Source organism: Panthera tigris, chromosome B2 (assembly GCF_018350195.1).
Source record: "Panthera tigris isolate Pti1 chromosome B2, P.tigris_Pti1_mat1.1, whole genome shotgun sequence".
Classification (NCBI taxonomy): domain Eukaryota; kingdom Metazoa; phylum Chordata; class Mammalia; order Carnivora; family Felidae; genus Panthera; species Panthera tigris.
The window spans coordinates 141,373,721-141,394,851 of record NC_056664.1 but is presented as its reverse complement, the minus strand read 5'-3'; the positions used below and the strand labels follow the sequence as shown (position 1 = coordinate 141,394,851).

Genomic DNA, 21,131 nt, shown 5'->3' with positions numbered 1-21,131 from the left:
CTTGTCTCTGTATTTGGAGAGGGATCTCTACTTACGGACTTGCATTTATATCTGATTGGCTGTAACTGTGTTGCATAGCCAGCCCTAGCTGCCAGAGTCAGGAATTCAAATATTTTTAGATAGTAATCAGGTTGTGCAGTACAGATTAAGGGGCTTGTGTGCATCAGATAGACAACTATCTGTGTTTTCCACGAGGAGTTCTTTTTTACATTAAAAAAATATTTTTATAAGTAAACTTGAAGAATGTAACCATTATTTTTAATTGGGTTATGTACATATGGCACTTACCCAGCAACTATACCATAATTACTTTGGGAAAAGTCACTTTGTGTCCTTATGTCACAAGCATAATCCCTTCAATATAGCCCTAGTAGTGATAGAACTCTCCCCATCCTTCTATTTTACTGGTTGTGAACTAAAAGGAGTCAGAAGGCAAGTTAGCTTCATGGCTGTCGCATTCAGTGGAAGCACTGTAGGCCTGGCATTATCAGTAGTGCAGCAGGTCTAGGGTCTCTGATTTGCTGGGAATGACAGAATAAGAGATACAAGAAGGGGAGAATAGTGTGAAATGAGAAGGAGTATGAAATGCAGATTATATTTTTTTACCCAGTGTTTTTTGGTTCGTCTGCATCTGGGGTTAGGAAGCCTTGTGTTGGTAGTAACTGATCATGTTCATGGAAGAATAGCAATGACTTCTTATCCAATTGTATAATATAAGGAGAGACACTTGCCTATTTCCTGTCACATTTTAAAAATGAAACTCATCCCATTGACTTTTTTCCTTTCTTTTTGAAGGAAATATAATAAAGTTTACTGGATCACTTATTTTAGGGTAAGTATCAACTGTGAAATGTTAATTGGCTTCTTTATACTACTATTTGAAATCTCAGTGGAAGTGATTTCCAGGTAGCATAGGGTGGCAAATAGGGTGCAGATTTTGGAATTAGGCGGATTAATCACTGGTTCGACCCCTTCAGTGTTGTCTCGATTCAGTTACTTTACTTTCTGAGGAGTGCCTTATCTTGGATCCAAGGGTATGGGAGGCATTCTACCCACCAGGCATTGTTGCTCTGGGGAGAGCACTTGACACGCATACAGAGCAGGTGCTGGTTAATTAGCTCTCGTGCACCTAAAATCACATCTCGTGTTGAGTTCTAAAGTGGGTAAAAAAGGTGAAAATTGACTGTAGCCAGAATAATTTTTGAAAACCCTTTAAGTCACCATAGAGCTCTCGTGAAAGGAAATTGAGGCTGAACTGAGAAAACCAACAGATTGACATCTTCCATCTCATGCTCTTCTGAGGCACATGCTTAATGAATGGAGCGACTTTCCTTCCTTTTTTGGGGGGAAAGGGGGGTGTATATGTTAATATATGTCTAATACAATTCTCTATTTGTTAATACTACTTTTTTTTAAATGTTTTTATTTATTTTTGAAGGAGAGACAGGCAGAACATGAGTGGGGGAGGAGCAGAGAGAGAGAGGGAGACACAGAACTTGAAGCAGGCTCCAAGCTCTACGCTGTCAGCACAGAGCCCGACGCAGGGCTCGACCTCACGAACTGTGAGATCATGACCCGAGCCGGAGTCGGATGCTTAACCGACGGAGCCACCCAGGCGCCCCGCTATACTACTCCTTTTTCACTGTTATATATGAGATCATATAGATATATATACACACACATATACAACTCTTAGGTGCTAAAACTATAAAGGAGGCATATTTGGCCTTTTATTCAAACACATACATTTCTCCATGACACCAATGTAAGGCAAAAGACAGATGATTTTTCTCTTTGAATCACTCCAGGCAAAAGATAAATGTAATACACTTTGTCTATTTTGCAATTATTTCGCAGGAATATAGTGAAAATTAATCGCATAGTTTCTAGTAAAGAATTTTGTCTTTCATGGAAAGCATGATAAACATAGTGAATGCATTTGCTCTTTTTGGGTGCTCAGATAGTTCCCCAAGAGAGGAGAGGATTCTTCAGGACCGTCTATTTCTCTGGTGCTGGCCAGTGTCTGGCCTTTCTGTCTTGCCTGCTTTAACTTTAGGGTGGAAACCAAAGATCAGAAGAATGCTTACTATAACTGATGTCATGAAGCCCTGAGTCCAGACAGTGCAGCCTTTGTGTCTGGATTTCGGGAGCGTGTAGGTCAGTCTGATCAGGGAAAAACCCCTTTATTTCCTTCATTTTGGGTACATAACAAAGAACGTTGTATTTCACATTTAAAAATTGACTTTAGGAGACTTTAAGTTGACTTGAGGCTCTTAGGAAAGGAGAAACTTTCATATGCTGGTGGTGGGAGTACAGATCGGTTTATCTTTTTGGAAAAACAGTTTGACAGTATCTAATAAAGGTGAATAGTATATAGTCAGAAAGTCTGTAATTCTACTTCTAGATGAGTATCTTAAAGGAACAAATCCACATGTGTTACAGTGTAGATGTGTAAGATGTGTAACAGGATTGTTTGTAATAGACTCAAGCTAGAAATTCCCTGAATGCCCATCTGTGATAGAATGGGTAAGTTGTATACCCATACAATGTCTGCATCACAGACCATAGGAAAATACGAACGCACAAACTACTGATACATGCAACACCAGGAATGAATCTCACAAACAAGAAGCTGAGCAAAAGAATACGTAACAGTGTGATTCCATTCCTATGAAGTCTGCAGACAGACAAAACTAAGCTCTGTTGTTTAAGGATGCGTGTATAGATGGCAAGCTATAAAGAGAAACAAGGACATTATTATAATAAAAGTCAAAATGATAATTAGCTATAGAGATGAGAGAGTGGGTCAGAATCAGGAAGGGACGCACTGTGGGCTTCTGAGGTACTGTTAATGTTCTGCTTTTTGCCTGGATATTGTAATTATTATTATTCATTAAAATGAATAATAATTCATTTATTATAATGCATTATAATAATTATTCATGAATGACAAATACATACATTTATATATGTGTACATAAATATAGTGTATATTATATGCACATTACTGTATATATATTCTATTTCCCAATAAAAAATGAAAAAGTCCGCTGCAAAAAGCTTAATAATATACTGGCTCACACAACAGTGTATATATTGAGGGAACTTCTGTTTATTATGGGGTGCAAATTGATGGTGTGTATAAAACTTTTTGTTCAAAACACGTTTTATCTCACTCAGTGTTTACTAAGTACTATTTTCCCATCCTATTTTGGGAAATTCTGCCCTTTTACCTTTTTTCACCACTTACAGGAAATAGTCTTCTCAATCTACTGGTTCAGGAGCTAGGCTGTTGTACAGGTTGGGCCATTCAATTTATGTGATACTCAATAATCTGATGAGCTCCATAACCAATATAATTCTGTTATTCTGTCATGTAAAAAAAAAAGTGACTCATGTTACATTTACATCATGTATTTATGATGAATTTCTTGTTTCTTTTTAAGCGGTTCTTTATTTCTTACATATGAAGTTCTGGCTCTGAAGAAGTCTTTGACATTAGATACTCAAGTAGTAGAAAGAGAAAAAATGAAGTCATACATATATTTGCACACAGTTTCTTTAGATAAAAGAGAAAATTATGGTAAGTTTATGGTAAAGTAATCCCATTTTTGTGAAAAATGGAAGCTAGTTATTAAATTTTAAGATGAGTGTTTAAAACACAATATTAACAACATAGGTTCAGCTGATTCTAAGAATCACCAAATCCTGTAAGAACCACATTCCTAAAGATTAATGGAAGGCCAGATTTTTGACTTCCATGTTTAATTTGGTTTGCAATTCTTCTGTAACTAAATGACACGAAGATGAGCTGGCTATTTTAGTCTAACTTTGGAATTCCACACAGTAGTGAAGGTCATCATTTCAGAGGTTGGCCCTCAGTTTGGCAAGTATAAAAATATGATTTTTGTTACTTAGATATGTTTCTGCTTTAAGGAATTTATTCATGCAAACTAAAATCATCTCATGGATTCATAAATATGAATACCAACTTATTAACAGAGGGCAAAAAACCTGTCACAGAGGCTGGAAAACCTGTCTTTATTAGAACATTCCTGTTCTCCATATTTAGGTCACATGGAAACCTAATTAGTAACCAGACAGTTGTTTGGTGAACATGAAATTTTAGAGCAGAGGCATACATATCTTTTCATCAAGATATGGGTAGCCTGATGAGTCACTACACTTGACTTACAGCTGCCTGTTCCTACATTGTTGGCCAGAATAATCATGCCTGGTAGTACATTATGTTCCCTGAGTGGGACAGGTTCTGGTTTTCCCTGTCTGTAGTTGTCTGTGTCACCACTCTGTCCTGTTTGTATTTATTATTATCTCACCTGGTGTATTACAATTTTAATTACACAGATAATTTTTATAGTTTACAATTTATCTGTATCACAAAGATAAATCTCATTAAGGTATCCCCAGATTTCAGTTTGAGAAGGGCTGTTGTTAAGGGACATTTTCCTGAATGTAGTTAAACCTATGTTGGATGTGAGGATTTTTGTTAGCTTTAGTGAGTGTTTTTGTTTTTGTTTAGTTTTTTACTTTTTTCCTGACTTGGAGAGAAGTCTTATTTTGGGATCTAGTGTTCTGTGTTTGCATAATGGTTTTAGTTGTTTTGATAGTTATAATGAAAGAGAAAAATGCTATTTTATGTTTTTCAAAAAATTTGTAGCTTATATATTTCTCTTTGAAGTATTAGAGCATAGGATTAAGCATATATACTTGGTTTTATCTAAATTTGTAATCATTTTAGGAATCACTTACCAGGCAAGAAAAGAGCTTCACAAAGCAGTAAGAAAAGTTTTGGCAACATCAGCCAAGATACTGCGGGGCCCATTTGCCGGTAGGTACCAAATATTTAACTTGGAATCTTTATCAGTATCTGAAAGTCATTTGGTGATCAACTTGAGATCTTTTTTCCCATCTCTTATACTGACATTTATTATAGACACGGAAGGTTGAGTGACGTTATTCTCTTGGGCTCTATTTAATTTTAAGGGCTTGATGGACAGTTTTCTTCCACTTTGTGGATGTTTTGTTGTTAGATAGCTGTAGGGGAATATTGAGACTAAATATATCCTTTTATCTTGATGAGTGTTTCAAAATTTTAAATTTGTTAGAAAATCACTCCCATGCTTTCTGATCATGAGAAATTGCATCAATAATGTAGATTTTATAATCAAGCAAATCTACACTGTAGAGTTAGCTATGAAAGACCTTACTCAATCTCTTTACAAAGTTGGCATCATGAAAAAGGTGAGAACATTTTTAAGAATTAAAAGATACTAGAGGTGCCTGGGTACCTCAGTGAGTCAAGCATCTGACTCTTGGTTTCGGCTCAGGTTAGGAGCTGACGGTTTGTAGGTTCGAGCCCCGTGTTGGGCTCTGCGCTGGCAGCATGGAGCCTGCTTGAGATTCTGCCTCCCTCTTTCTCTGCCCCTCCCTTGCTCGCTCACTCGCAAAATAAATAAATATTTTTTAAAAAATAATTAAAAGATACTAAAGAGACTTAATCAAATCCCGGTTTTTAAAAAACAGCTCTGAAGATATTTTGGGGACACTTGGAGAAATTCGAATATGGAGTTAGGCTGGATTTTAGATGGTTTTGGAAGATTTTTGTTTTAGTGTTCTTGGGTGTTATAATGGCATCGTGAGTATATAGGAGAATGCAGGCTTATTAGGAGATAGGGTTGACTGAGAAAGGGTGAAATGTTACGTCTGCAGCTTCCTTTCACATGGTTTAGAAAAAAATACACGTGCATATAAAGTAAATATGGCAAAATAATAAAATTGATTAAATATAGTTGTGGTAAACATATGGATGTGAGTGTATTTGATTCTATATGTTTGATATGTTTCATAATAGAAAAGTTTTTAAGGAAAAAGAACAAGAGACCACTTTGTGAAAGCAACATAGTATATAAAACAAAAGGACCTAATAACATACATAATAAATATAACAAAATACTATGGCAGAACTGAGAACAACCCTGTCAGTCATTATCAATACCTGGAAATGGATTTTACTCCGTTATTGTGGATTTTAAATCCTTGCAAACTACCATCTTAAATAAGCGAGAGGACACAATGTTGTTTTAACTGTTCACACTGTTTACGTGGTCTTGTTCTTTTTTCTTTCCGCAAAGACACTTTTAGTACCATCGATGTGGAGGATCATGAATGTGCTGTGTGGCTGCTCCTGAGGAAGAGCCAGTCGGGGGACAGGACAGCGCGATTACAGGCCGTACAGGAGATGTCGGAGACCCACCACTGGCATGGTAATGAGCCCCTCTGTGCACCTGCCCCGCCACCAGCTTGTGCCTGACCTCTGATATAAAGGGAAAGAAAGGAGATGCTAGGAAAGGAAAATAATTCAGCATACATTAATATATATAAAAATTATTTTCAAAAGTTTTTGAAAGAAAGTCCGGTGATAGAGAAAGTAGGAAGCCTGCTGGCCTGGTAGCCGGATAAGGTTGGTTAAGAACAGCCTCAAAACTGGGGAAGATCTTTCTATTTGTGTAACTTTCTACCAGAATGAAGTTTTGCTTGATTAGAGAAACTCTTGGTACCGATTAGCTATAGCCTAATGTTGTATTTGGATCTTCTTTTAGTTCCTATTTAATGACATATTTTAATCACTCGCTGCACCATACAGTTATATTTGCTTTCACTTTGACAATCTGCTTGGCTCCAATCCTAATAATTGGTTAAATGTACCTGATTTGTGTGTGTGTATTTTTAAAGGAAGATTTAAAATATTTACTTGTATTTAACAACTGCATCTTCTGCAGTATAAGTACATAAGCAAGAGTTTAGATCTGCTCTGATTAGTGACTAAAGTGTACTTTTTTAGTAGAGTTATCTTATAAAAAGGGTAAATAAAAAAGAATAATGTTATGGGTGCCTGGGTGGCTCAGTAGGTTAAATGTCCAAGTTCAGTTCAGTTCATGAATTTGAGCCCCACTTCGGGCCCAGTGCTATCAGACATATCCTGTCTCCGTCTCTCTCTGCCCCTCCCGCACACTCTTTCTCTCTGTCAAAGATAAGTTAATTAAAACAATTAAATAAAAAATAATGTTTTCAAAGAAAAGTGTCAGAATGAGATCTCTGCCTCTATACATCCTAATTAATTGATTGGTGGGTATAATTTTAATAACGTACAATGTAAGCTTACTTTGAAGACTTAGAATAGAAATCTTTAAGAAAAAAAATCTACCTTCCAGGATTCCATTTCAGATTTACTATATCAGAAAAATCAGAGTTGGAGCCCTAGCATGTAGGTTTTGGAAAAGTTCCCCACTTGATCTTGAAGAACTCACCCATTATTAAAAATAATGTCTGCTTCAGTGGTCGCAGTTTTGTTTACAATACATAGCTCAGTCCATTTGGGCTGCTATAACACAATACCATAGACTGGGTGGCTTATAAACAATAGAAATTTATTTCTTAAAGTTCTGTAGGCTGGAAAATATAAGATCAGAGGGCCAGCAGATTGGTGTCTGGTGAGGGTGTGCTTCCTGGTTCATAGATGACCAGCTTTTCACTGTGTCCTCACGGGGCGGAGGAGACAAAGGATCTCTCTGGGTCTCTTTTATAAGGGCAGTAATCCCAGTCATGAGGGCTCCCAAAGACTTCACACCTCCAAATACCATGACATGGGGGCTTAGGTTTCCATGTATGTATCAGGGGAGGGGGGACACAAACATTCAGGGCAATACATAAAGGATGGAGTGGTGAAATCATGAAGACTAAAACAAAGTACCACCATCTGGAACCTCACATTATTCATGGACATCACGTAATGCCAAAGCACCATCCTGTATCAGGGACAGTAGATCTCAATGCAACCTCAGGTTTTTTGAGTAGTGAGCAAAACAGTTTTTAAACACTAGAATTATTACCAAAAAAAGGAGAAGTTAAATTGGTTCTGACCTATCGATTTTCACATTTGAGGTTCAGTTCTTCAAAAGGTTAGTTAGATTGTGATATGCCTACATATATGTTGAGGAGAATTGTGAGATCAGTCCTGGAAATGTTGGACATCTGGCTTACTGGTATTGTAAAGGCAGTTGACATTGTGAACAGAGACTTGGGAAATTTTGAATCATAAACTTGTAGTGTAAAAATTAAATTGTTTATTTAATTCTTGAAACAGCTATAAGCCAACTTGGGTGCTAACAACATACGTTTACAATAGATTACCAGTATAGGATAATTGCTCAAGCCTGTGATCTGAGAACTCTTATCGGTTTGGCACGAAGCAAAGAGAGTGATCTTCGTTTTTTCCTGCCACCACCTCCTTTGCCATCTTTAAATGAAGTAAGTAAATAAAATAATCCAGTGAGTGAAAAAGAAATTAACATATCACATCTTCACTCTGAAGGGTGCAGAGTAACCTTTCAAAAAGTAGTTTGAAAAAAAACCAAAAACCCACCAGTTTGTTGTCTACTTTTCACAAGCAGGTGAACTAGATATAAACCTGAAATTGTAGTTTCTATACCAAGATTTCCTGGTTTATCAGGAGATGTTGTTTCTCTTGTGTTATTTTCCCTTTTGGGTATTGGAAGCCTCTATACACCAGACGGTAACTTCATAGCCTATTAACATCGATGAGTTGGTCACTTGTTCTAATATTGCTATAGATCAGTTTTTCTCAGCCTCAACACTCCTAACATTTTGAGATGAATAATTCTTTGTTGTTGAAGATTGTTCTGTACATTATAGGGTGTCTAGCTGCATCCCTGGCATCTACTCATTGGATGCCAGTCGCATCCCCAAAGCTGTAACAACCAAAACTGAAGATATTGCTAAATGTTTCCTGGGGCTCAAAACAGCCCCTGGAAAACCACCACATGTAGATACTAATGTATCACTTTGCATAGATATTTACTAACCGCTACATGTAGATATCAATGTGGTACTCCTCATAGTTGTTAAATACTAACCACTAATAGGTATTAGAGTGTGCTTCTTGAGCAGCTTTTCTAGGCCTTCCTAGAAAATGAAAATCAGAAAACTTGCAATCAGTTGTTGAAAATTAGAAAAATGAATATGCTAGATGTAAGTTATTAGAGAAAATGACTAATGAGTTCTGGATTTTAGAAGCAAGAACGTAATAGAAGAAGAAAGAGTATAACAGTCCATTTTAAATCGAGAGCTAAACTGTGCAGTTTTTGGACTGAGGTAGCAGACACGGAAGTCCAGAACTCAAAGTTAAGTGATGCTCATTTACCTGGGTGGGTGATGGCGTTTCAAGACTAAAAGCACCAATTTATCTCTGCTCTTTTGTTTTGTTTTGATTCTTTGGGTACTTTTGTTGTACTCTGTTGTTGAGCTTAACTATGGGGCATTGTTTCTCCTTTTATTCCAGGATACTTGCATTGAAGAAGAGCTCAGACAGTTGCTGGCTTCTTTACCTCAAACGGAGCTAGATGAGTGTATCCAGTATTTCACATCTTTGGCTCTGAGTGAAAGCAGTCAAAGTCTAGCTGCTCAGAAGGTTAGCTCATTTATTCATTGAGTAAATATTTTGGAGTGCCCACCCACCCTTTCTAGGATCCTGTGCCAGGGGCCAGCATTCAGAACCCTAGAAGAGTCATCCATCCAGGAACAGAATAAACATGGTGACTCCTGGTTGTATTCCAGGCACTGGGCCAGGTGTTAGAGATGGTGGGGAGACATGTAAATAAACAAAGTCCCAGAGTGTGTAAGAGAGATACAGGTTACTTCCAGAGCCTTTCACTGTGCTTAAGAGGTCGTTTAAGCCTTCATGGAGGTGCCTCTGAAGTTAAATCTTAAAGAATAAATAGATAGTAATTTACAAGGTTTTAAATATCACCTATATGCTCCTAATGCCTAAAGTGATTTCTCTACTCTTATGTTCTAACTCAGGCTCTGGATTTGAATATTCAACTTCCTGCTTGATGTCTTTGCTTGGATGTCTAATCCAAGTCCCAAACTCAGCACGTTCAGCCCACCATCTCCACTAAACTCTTCCTCCTCTACTTCCATTTCAGTAAATGGGGCAGCATACAGGTCGTTGCTTAAGCTAACGGCTAGGAATTCTTGTTGATTCCTTCCTTCCGTGTTCAGCCAGTCCGTGGTTCCTGAAAGCTGTCCCTTCACATGTAGCTTGAGTCCATTTGTCTCACTGTCTGCAGTGTAGCCACCTTCTCCTGGCCACCGTCATCTCTTTCTCAGACTGTCCTGTTCTTTCATCTTGACTTCTGTTCTTGCTTTCATTTTTTAAATAATTTTAGAATCTCTTTCTCCTATTATTTTAAGTTCATTGAGGTGTTAATTCCTGTCTGTGGTGGCATCAACTCTTATGTTGGATTGTGGATTAATATGGGTCATGTGTTTTTACCGTGAGCTTGTCTTTAGCCGAATGGATCATTTTCTGTGTGAGTCCCAAGCACCCTGGATTGTAAATCTGTCCCCGCAGAGCAGTTTTTGTGTTTGCCCCTGTTGGATACGCCAGGAGGTTCACTGTCACTGGACTAGTTTGATATGAATGCCCCGGTTTGGGATTCCTGTGGCACATAGGAAGTATAAATTCAGATACATCTGTAGAGGGCTTAGTGTTGGGGTTAATTTCTCATCCAAAGCCCCAAACAGAAACAGGCTTCCATAGGCTGGTGAGTAGAGTTTTTAGGCTCTCTTGGAGGAGGCAAACTTTTCAGGGCTCTGCCTTTCTAAAGGGATCCCAGATCTAGTTCCCACTGAATGTGACATCCAAAACCACATCACTTGCACTGAACGAGGAAAATCCCATCTGAGGAGCCTGCAGGCATCTTACCTCGGCAGTCCTGTGCTTCCCACTTCTGCTGCAAGTTCCATCTTCAGTTCTCGCAGAGGTTCTGCTTTCTTTCTTCTTCCCATTTTCTTTAGAACTTGGCTATGTTTTAAAATAGTTTTGTATTGCATTTCATCAGACATTTCTACATGTTTGTAGTGGGAGGGATTCACTTAGAAGCCAAGTTCGCCATCTTGCTGGATCCAGAAAGCTTCCTTATCACATCTCCATCATCTCAGACTCCACAGCAGGCTCCTTACCTGTCTCCCCAGTTCTGCGCTTTCACATCAGCCAGAGTGATTTTTACAAAAACATGAATTCGATCCACTCATGTTCCTGCATTAAGCCTTCCGAGTGGCTTCCCATACGTGTCGAGTCTGAGCCCTTCTTATGATCAGGGCATGGACTGGCCATTGTTTATCAGAGTGGCTGCCCCTTGGAATGGTAAGGAAGTTGACAGGAAAGGGACAGTAGGGTGTAAAGTTTGCGTAGTGGCGATCGGTGGGCTCAGCTGTGCGTGCCATCTCCTCGGAGCTCTCCACGTGCTCCGCAGGGCGCCCCACACCTTTGGAGTAAGACTGCCTCGCACATGAAAAGCCATTTTCGTTGAAGGGTTTATGTTCTCTCCCCCTGCATCCCCTCCTCCCACTGCTTTAGCTGTGGGCCCGTTCACTGGATGTAAATAACTGGCATGCGCAATAGAGGCTTCATCCAAGTGAATCAGAGCGTGGTGTCCTGAGGGTAGTAGCCTAAACAGACTCCCAACTCTGATCCACCTGAGGGCAGTCTGAGCCCACTGGCAGTCGCTCTCTATTGCCCCTTGCCCCAGCTACTAATGTACTCCCATTCTCTCTGAATTTGCCTGTTCTGGACATTTCACATAAGGGGTACCATCTAGTATGTTACCAATGTGTCACCTTTTGTGTCTGACTTTTGAAAGTTCATCCACGTTGTAGCATGTATCAGTACTTCTTTCCTTTTTGTGGCCAATAACGTTCCATTGTATGGATAGACTCCCATTTCGTTTATCCATTCCTCAGCTGATAGATATTTAGGTTGTTTCCGCTTTTTGGCTATCATGAATAATGCTGCTATGAGTATCTGTGTGCAAGTTTTTGTGTGGGCATACGGTTTTAATTCTTTTGGGTGTCTACCTAGGAGTGGAGTTCCTGGGTCCATATGGTAACTCTTTGTTTAACTCTGAGGAACTTTCAAACCATTTTCCACAGTGGCTGCATAATTTCTCATTCCCACCAGCAGTGTTATGAGGGTTTTAATTTCTCCACATACTTGCCGACACTTGTAACCCATCTTTTTTTTTTTTTAATTTGTTTAATGTTTATTTATTAGAGTGAGAGAGCGCGTGCGTGAGTGTGAGTCGGGGAGGGGCAGAGAGAGAGACACACACAGAATCTGAAGCAGGCTCCAGGTTCTGAGCAGTCAGCACAGTGGTCTGACGTGGGGTTCAAACTCACAAACTGCGAGATCATGACCTGAACTGAAGTTGGACGGTCACTTAAGCTACTGAGCCACTCAGGTGCCCCACTTATGTTTTTTATTACAGCCATCTCATTATGTGTGAAGTGACATCTTTATTCTGGTTTTGATTTGCATTTCCCTAATGATTAATGATGTTGAGCACCTTTCTATGTGCTTATTAGTTATTTATATACTTTTTTTTGGAGAAATATCTGTTTAAATCCTTTGCCTAATATTTTAATTGGGTTACTTGTCTTTTTATTCTAAAAATTCTTTGTATATTTTGGATAAAAATTATTTTCAAATATTTCTCCCAAACTGGGTATTTTCACTTTCCTGATAGTGTCTTTTGCAGCACAAACATTTTTAATGGTGATGACGTCCAATTTGTGTGTTTTTTGTCTTTTGTTGCTTGTGCTGCTGGTGTCCTGAAGACCATGCACCTCTCACTCTGAGTAATTCCTTATCTGGACCCTTCTCCGTTCTCAGGCTTCCCTTTTCATCTGGAAGGCAGGGAGCACAGCCTCACTTTCAGCAGGTCTTGTCCAGCTTCTGATAGCTTGAGCTTTGCCAGGACCAGACTGTTATCAGTAAGGTAGTAAGCACAATGGGGTGGATGTGCCTCCCTGCTCTCTGCCACAGGTGTCCCACTGACCTCTGTCCCCACTATCGTCACTCCTCTCCTCGTCCCCATGCCAGAGCTCCTGGTACCTGGCCTGATGTTCTTTTTCAGCACAATAGATTTTCTTTTGCTTATTACTATTGAGTTAACATCATCCTAACTTCTATAGTGTTCTTTCACCTTCTATAGCATTTTTTAACATTTTGCTAAGTCAAGAGAGAGAAAGTAGTTTGATGTACTATGCCACCTCCTTTCTGCCCAGAAGCCATGGCCTTGGCCAGCAGTTCAAAGACCCTAGGACTTTGTGTGTGTATACCTATGCGCGTTCATAATTAACATATACTGTGTGTATGTGTTCTTTGATATTTACAACCCTGGAGATGATGTAGGTTTCCTGCCATCTGAGATGCCCCCCCTCCATCTCAGCTTATTTTATTTTCTTTTTTTAAAGATTTTATTTTTGAGTAATATCCACACCCAACTTGGGGCTCGAACTCACAACCCCGAGATCAAGAATCACATGCTGCACCAACTGAGCCAGCCTGGTGCCCCTCAGTTGGCTTATTTTAAACAAAATCTTCCCCTAAACAAAGTGATGTCTGAAAAAGTAATTCCTGTGACCTTTTAACTGCATTGACTTGACTCTATTCCAATCAGTATATTTAGGTATCATAGATCACAGTGGAAATGATGAAACTGATATTTACTCAAAACATTTCGTTCTGCTGGGCAGACTACATGCACACATAGATCTATCCTTTCAGTAGAAATTTCAAAAAGAAATTGTTTTGGTACTTAAAAAAAAAATGAATGCTTTGTGATTAATGAAGTACTTTTGATTTTTCATTTGGGAGGTGCTGCTTTCACCTCGATTTGCCTCCCTGTCCTCTGAACACTTTTTTTAAAGAGTTTTTATTTAAATTCCAGTTAGTTACCATACAGAGCAACATTAGTTAACATACTGCAGAATACTAGTTTCAGGTGTACAGTGTAGTGATTCAGCACCTGCATACCTCACAGGTGCTCATCACAGCAAGCGCCCTCCTTAATCCCCCTCACCTACTCCCCCAGCCCCCCACCCACCTCCCCTCCGTAACCACCAGTGTGTCCTCTAGTGAAGCGTCTGTTTCTTGGTTTGCCTTTCTTTCTTTTTTACCCTCCTCTGCGTGTTTGTGTTGGTTTTTAAATACCACACATGGGTGGTATTTGTCTTTCTCTGACTTCTTTATTTTGCTGAGCATTATACTCTCTAGCTCCATCCCTGTTGTTGTAAATGGGAAGATTTCGTTCTTTTTGATGGATGAGTAATATTCCGTTGTACATACACACATGTATATGCGTATTTATGTATGTGTGTATATATGTGTATATATACACACACCACATTGTCTTTATCCATTGATTAGTTGATGGGCACTTGGTCTGTTTCCATAATTTGGCTATTGTAGATAATGCTGCTGTACACATGGGGGTGCATGTATTCCTTTGCATTAGTATTTTTGGATTCCTTGGGTGAATACCTACTAGTGCAATTGCTAGATTGTAGGATAGTTTTATTTTTAATTTTTTGAGGAGCCTCCATACTAGCTTCCACATTGGCTGCACCAATTTGCATTCCCACCAACAATGCAGGAGGGTTTCTCCTTCTCTACATCCTCACCAACACCTGTTGTTTCTTGTGTTGTTGAGTTTAGTCATTCTGACAGGTGTGAAGCGATATCTCATTGTAGTTTTGATGTTGAGCATCTTTTCATGTATCATCTTTTCAGTGGCCATCTGGATGTTTTTGGAAAAATGTCTATTTGTGTCTTTTGCCCATTTTTAAATTGGATTATTTGGTTTTTGGGTGTTGAGTTTGATAAGTTCTTTATATGTTTTGGACACTAACCTTTTATCAGATATGTCATTTGCAAATATCTTCTCCCATTCCATAGGTTGCCTTTTAGTTTTATTGATTCCTTTGCTATATAGAAGCTTTTTATTTTAATGAAGTCCTGATGGCTTATTTTTGTTTTTATTTCCCTTGCTTCAGCAGACATATCTAGTAAGAAGTTGCTACAGCTGATGTCAAAGAGGTTACTGCCTGTGTTCTCCTCTGGGATCTTAATGGTTTTATATCTCACACTTAGGTCTTTCATCCATTTTGAATTTTTTTGTGTGTATGGTGTAAAAAAGTGGTTCGCTTTCATTCTTCTGCATGTTGCTGTCCAGTGTTCCCAGCACCAGTTGTTGAAGAGACTGCCCTTTTCCCATTGGATATTCTTTCCTACTTTGTCGATGATTTGCTGTCCATATAGTTGTGGGTTCATTTCTGGGTTCCCTATTCTGTTCCATTGGTTTACGTGTCTGTTTTTGTTCCAATACCATGCTGTTTTGATTACTTCAGCTTTGTAATGTAACTTGAAGTCCGGAATTTTGATGCCTCTGGTTTTGTGTTGCTTTGCTTTGCCTTTTCAAGGTTGCTTTGGTTATTTGAGGTCTTTTGTGGTTCCATACAAATTTAAGGGTTGCTTGTTCTAACTATGTGAAAAATACTGTTGGCATTTTGATAGTGATTGCATTAGGTGTGTAGATTGCTTTGGGTAGTATAGACATATTAACAACGTTCTTCTGATCCACGAGCATGGAATGTCTTTCACTTTCTTTGTGAGCTCTTCAGTTTTTTTCATCAGTGTTTTATAGTTTTCAGAGTACAGGTCTTTCACCTCTTTGGTTAAGTTTGTTTGGCAAGGAAGAAGTAAAATTACTACTTGCAGAAGACATACTCTATGTAGAAAACCCAAAAGACTCCACCAAAAAGTGGCTAGGACTGATACACGGATTCAGTAAAGTCACAGGATACAAAATCAACGTACAGAAATCTGTTGCAGTCCTTTTTTTTTTTTAATGTTTATTTTTGAGAGTGGGAGAGAGAGCGCATGCATGAGTGGGGAAGGAGCAGAGAGAGAGGGAGACATAGAATCCAAAACAGGCTCCAGGCTCTGAGCTGTCGGCACAGAGCCCGACATGGGGATCAAACTCACAAACCGTGAGATAATGACCTGAGCTGAAGTCAGACGCTTAACCAACTAAGCCACCCAGGTGCCCCAAATCTGCTGCATTTCTATACACCAATAATGAAGTAGCAGAAAGAGAAATTAAGGAATCAATCCCATTTACATTTACAACAAAAACAGTGAGATCCCTAGGAATAAACCTAACCAAAAAGTTGTACTTCTTTAATTAATTTAACGTTGAAAAAATATTTAATTTCATTTCTGAAGCTCTATCTCATCAGACCAGTAAGCAACTCCATCTCAGTTATTCTCCTCCCACTACCCCTGTCTAGTCAGGCTTCTCTGATTTTTTACTTGCCAAGAAGTTGGGAGTGAAGAGATAGGAGAGGTGTCCATCTGGTTTTTAGAGATCTGTCAGACCTGCCTTGTGGCAGTCTCTAAGCACCCTTCAAGGGACAGTACGCTGCTTCTATACGAAACTGCCTCCTCACTGAGGTAACGCAGCCTCGGCAGGTGTCCCACACAGCTGTTGGGTTCCAGGGCATGGCTTCTTCACCTTTGTTAATCGCCATGGACCCCTTTGGTGATTTAGTAAAGTCTGTGAACTTGTTTGTAGATGCATAAAACTCAATACACAGGATTATAAAAGAAACCAATTATATGGGATACTGTTACCAAAAATAATTTTGGTATCATGTATTTCTTGTTCATGCATTAAACAACAGGAAGAGACCTGTAAAATGGGAAAGTTGAAGTTTATTTTTAAAACACTTTAACTTTTGGGGTGCCTGGGTGGCTCAGTTGGTTAAACATCCAGCTCTTGGTGTTGGCTTAGGTCATGATCTCACGAGCATGAGATCAAGCCCTGCGTCGAGCTCTGCACCGACAGTGTAGAGACAGCTTGGGATTCTCTCTCTTTCCCTCAGAGCACTACCACAAATGAGATGTAATACGAAAATATCTGTACTCTCTATTGCCGACAGTCACACAGATTGTTACCATTACTATGGTTTATTGTCTGTGTTTACAAATTTCTGTTAGATGTCGGGAAGATAAAGATGTAACTTTTTCTCATCCAAGCATACACCCTACCGACCCTGAATTCTGTCTACTCCAGGCCCTTAAGAATGACCCTGGGTCTGCAACTTATGCTTTAGAATGAATGCACCGTTTCTCTTTTTTTTTAAAGTTTGTTTGTTTATTTTTTGATTTAGAGAGACAGACAGACAGTGCCAGCTGAGGAGGGGCAGAGAATGAGGGAGAGAGAGAATCCCAAGCAGGCTCTGTGCAGTTGGCTCAGAGCCCAACACGGGGTTCCATCTCACAAACCATGAGATTACTCACTACCTGAGCCGAGATCAAGAGTTGGACACTTAACCGACGGAGCCACCCCGGTGCCCCTAAACACACCATTTCTAAGCCCAGTTAGTTCGCATAAATTGCAGAGTTCTGAGGTTGTCAGTTTTTATGCAGAAATGCCAGGGATTAGCTTTTACACACTTTAAAACAGAGGGTCCCACAATAAGAAGCAGTAGCAAGACTCTCTGTCCCCCTGCTCTCCACCCATCCTGGCAGTGATCTGCCTACTCTCCTTTTGTTTTCAGATGTCACATCTCTTGGCAGCTTGCCTACATCTGTCTCTTCACTACTACCTTTCTGACCGTCCCTGCCCTCCTGCTCGTTCTCCCTCACGCTCACTGTATTCCAGCCACGCTGGCCCTCACTCTCCGTTCCTTAAACTCGCTACCTGCTCGAGTTCTCTCTGCCTGGGATTCTCTGCCACCAGCGTGTCATATGGCCGCTTTTTCATCCTTCAGCTTGTCAGCTCCTCAGAGAGACCTTCCTCTCCATCTCAAATGTTTAGTGCATTTATCGCCCTTCGTAGCATTTATCCCATTGTGTAATTATGCTGTATATTTATCTGTTTGCTTATTTAATTGTCTTACTCCCTTCCAGTGGTCGATAATAATGTCCCTAGTACCAAATACAGTGCTTCCCACACAATATGTTCTCACAAAATATTTATGGAATAATGGATGAATGAATTATGACCTTGCTAAGGGAGCCAGCTGTGCACGAATTTATATATGCTTAAATAACAGCTGGTATATTTCTGTTATGAGTCAAAGTATTTTTGCATGGCAGACAAAAGTGTAGATAACTATAAGGATATTGTTTAAAAGGAGCATAGGTTATATGGTAACAAGGTATCTATTATGTATGAAATCATTTGGCCATTATAAATTTGTTGAGATACATTTGAAAAATACCACGTTAATCCAGAGTAATGTTGTGTCTCAAATTGAGTATGATATTTACAAAATGATACATAAAATTCTTTGTTACACTTATGACTAATATAGAATATGGATGTAAATTCTTTAGTAACTTTATTAGTTGACATCCCTCTTCTGCTTTGTTACTTGCCTTTTGATTTTTATACCTTACCCTTTATTTTTAACATTGTCACTCTCTTTCTTTTCCTCTGCATTTCTTTCATTCTTAAGAAATTGTTTTTTGGTTGCACTTACAGAATTTGATGTGTGGCATTTCTTAAATTTTTACGAATTTATGTAAACTTGCTCTGTCTTAATCTAGTGATAAAGCAGCAGTAACCTACGTATGTTTATTTTCATGTTAAGAATTAGAATATATTCCATATGCTCACACCACGAGTTTATACCTTTTACTTATTCCTTTTTCTTGTGTTTTTAACTGCCACACAATCTGCCAGTTCATAAATAACTTAGAAGCTTTGCTAATGAGGTTGGAATTGGAACTGTATTTTTATTTCCCACTTAGAAAATGATCAAGAGAAACGTAAAATCCTAGGTAATTTTTTTCCTTTTTTATTTACTTGGAGCATTTAGCTTAGAAAGAGGTCAGGTGATTTGGGGGTGTGTGGTAGGGAGAAGGATTTGGGGGAGGCAGGTTGTGGTGGTAAATCTTTTAAGAAAAGTTCCCCATCCCCCAAAGCCCACCAGTTCACTGTTTACCCTTATCCCTGCTAGAGGAGAGAATGACTCTCAATGAGTTAGTCCCTTGCCAGGCCTCTACTTAAGTAGCATAAACGTTTGAGATCTAAGCATGTTTAAACTTGGAAAAACAGAATGTGACATCAAGAGAGGAGGGCATGAGTAAGAATTATAGAATGATCAAACATTTTGAATATTTACTGGGTTTACTGAGCCATGAGCCCTATAAATTAACTCAAAATGGAGAAACTTACGGATTATATTTCCTGTAGGAAACACTGGGCTTTCTATATACATTTTTGAAAAACATTACCTTGTAGTTGAGTTCTTTTGCCAGCAGGTGGCCTGTATGCACACAGTTATGGCCCCTCGTGCAGATACAAAGCACTTCAAAGGAGATGCAGTAATGTCTTCTTTTCATCCCTTCTGTCTCCCTCACCCAGTGCACATGCACGCACATGCACACACACGCACACCCGTTCACAGTTACACATACTCTTTACACATATTATAGCATACAGTACACATTCTTCTGCCCTTTCTTTTTCTCACTTATGGGTTCATCTTGGAGATTGGTATATGCCAGTATACGAGGAGACTCAAGAATTTTTATATTCTTTTTTTTAACGTTTATTTTATTTTTGAAAGAGAAAGAGAGGGAGGGGCAGAAGGGATGGGGGGCAAAGGATCTGAAGCAGGCTCTGAGCTGACAGCCGAGAGAGCCTGACGTGCGGCTCGAACTCATGAGCCATGAGATCATGACCTGAGCTGAAGTCAGACGGTTAACCAGCTTAGCCACTCAGGTGCCCCCCAAATTTTTATATTATCACAGCATTCCATTGTACAATGGTACCATCATTACTTAACCAGCCCTCTGTTGATGGGAGTAGGTAGTGCTTACAAAGACTGTCACCGTGAACAAACCTGTACCTGTATTACTCTGCCTATGTGTGTCTCTCTAGGTTGGATTGTTGAAGGGCACGGGCGCTTGTAATTTAGACAGCTGTCCTTCAGTTGTCCTCCATAAAAGTTGCAGGGTGATGGGAATGCCCGCTCCCCCACCCCTCTGATAGATGAAAACTATCCTTTCTCATGAGTGTTGCCACACATGCCTCTCATTATAAGTTGTGTTGGGCGTTGTTTCGTAGATTTCCTTTCCTAGGAACTTTCTGCTTATGACTGTTGCTCATTCCTCCATAGCATTGTTGATGTTTTTGCCACTGATTTGTAGGGGATTATTGCATACTAGTGACATTAGCGTTTGACCTGTGATGATAGTTGAAATTTTCTTTTCCCAGTTTATTCTTATATTTTGCTATTAGGGCTAATGCACACTCCTCTTCTGTCTTCTGGTTTTCCTAACCCTTCTGTTTATTCTTCCATATGATCTTGAATTTCAGTTTAGGAAGAGTTAAAAGTTCTCTGATCATTGTCATTGTTTGTCTTCATTTTATATTTTTCCAGCAATGCCTTTTCTCTTTTTTATTATTTTGATTAATAGACTTCAGGTAGACTCCACTACCATCATCTGACAGTAGAACATTATGGTCAACCCTAGGCTTTTCTTACTTGGTAAAGAATTGTGTGTCAGTCTTCATACTTTGAGAGAAGAGGACACAGAAGGAAGAAGTAAGGAAGATGCAAAGATCTCCTCCTCTAGAAATGATCCCTTATGTTTTCTGTTCTAGTAAGCAACAACTTGCATAACTAGCTCCCTTTCAGCTTCCAAAATAGGTTGTGTATAATACAGGGATTTTTTCGTGTGTGTGTGTGTGTGTGTCAAACAAAAAATATGAGTCACTCTTCTCAGTAAACATTTTAATTATCTTTCAGGGTGGCTTATGGTGTTTTGGAGGAAATGGACTTCCTTATGCTGAAAGTTTTGGAGAAGTTCCTTCAGCTACGGTGGAAATGTTCTGTTTAGAAGCTTTGGTAAAACATTCTGAGGTAACTTGCATTTTCAAAATGTGGTTTACTTTTTATGATCGCAATGAAAAAATTGTACATCATGGTTCATTCAAGCGAAATAATCCTCATTTTTTATAAAAGAAAAGAAGCTTTTTGCTTATTTAAAAATTTTCTTTTTTCCCCATTTAGTTGTAGAATTGATGATCATGACTTAGCACCGATACATGTATTTCCTTTTGCCAAGTATTTCTGAAAATGGATTTAATCTTAATTGCACATAAAGAAAGCAACCCATTGTTTAAATATGGCGTTGAACTTTGAATTACGCTATCTTATGCTACCTTTCT

The 21,131-nt window shown here is 39.1% G+C and overlaps 1 protein-coding gene across 6 annotated transcripts in view; it reads left to right on the top strand.

Annotated features, from left to right (window-relative positions):
• The window catches only part of SERAC1 (serine active site containing 1), a 74,293-nt gene that overhangs the window by 18,084 nt on the left and 35,078 nt on the right, over positions 1-21,131 (top strand). For all 6 annotated transcript variants that reach the window (XM_042987412.1, XM_042987414.1, XM_042987413.1 and 3 more), the window contains 7 exons: positions 796-832; positions 3,447-3,583; positions 4,760-4,849; positions 6,153-6,284; positions 8,207-8,328; positions 9,380-9,508; positions 20,710-20,823. In XM_042987412.1, coding sequence (XP_042843346.1) covers positions 796-832; positions 3,447-3,583; positions 4,760-4,849; positions 6,153-6,284; positions 8,207-8,328; positions 9,380-9,508; positions 20,710-20,823 — 761 coding nt within the window. The remainder of the gene's footprint in view (positions 1-795; positions 833-3,446; positions 3,584-4,759; positions 4,850-6,152; positions 6,285-8,206; positions 8,329-9,379; positions 9,509-20,709; positions 20,824-21,131) is intronic.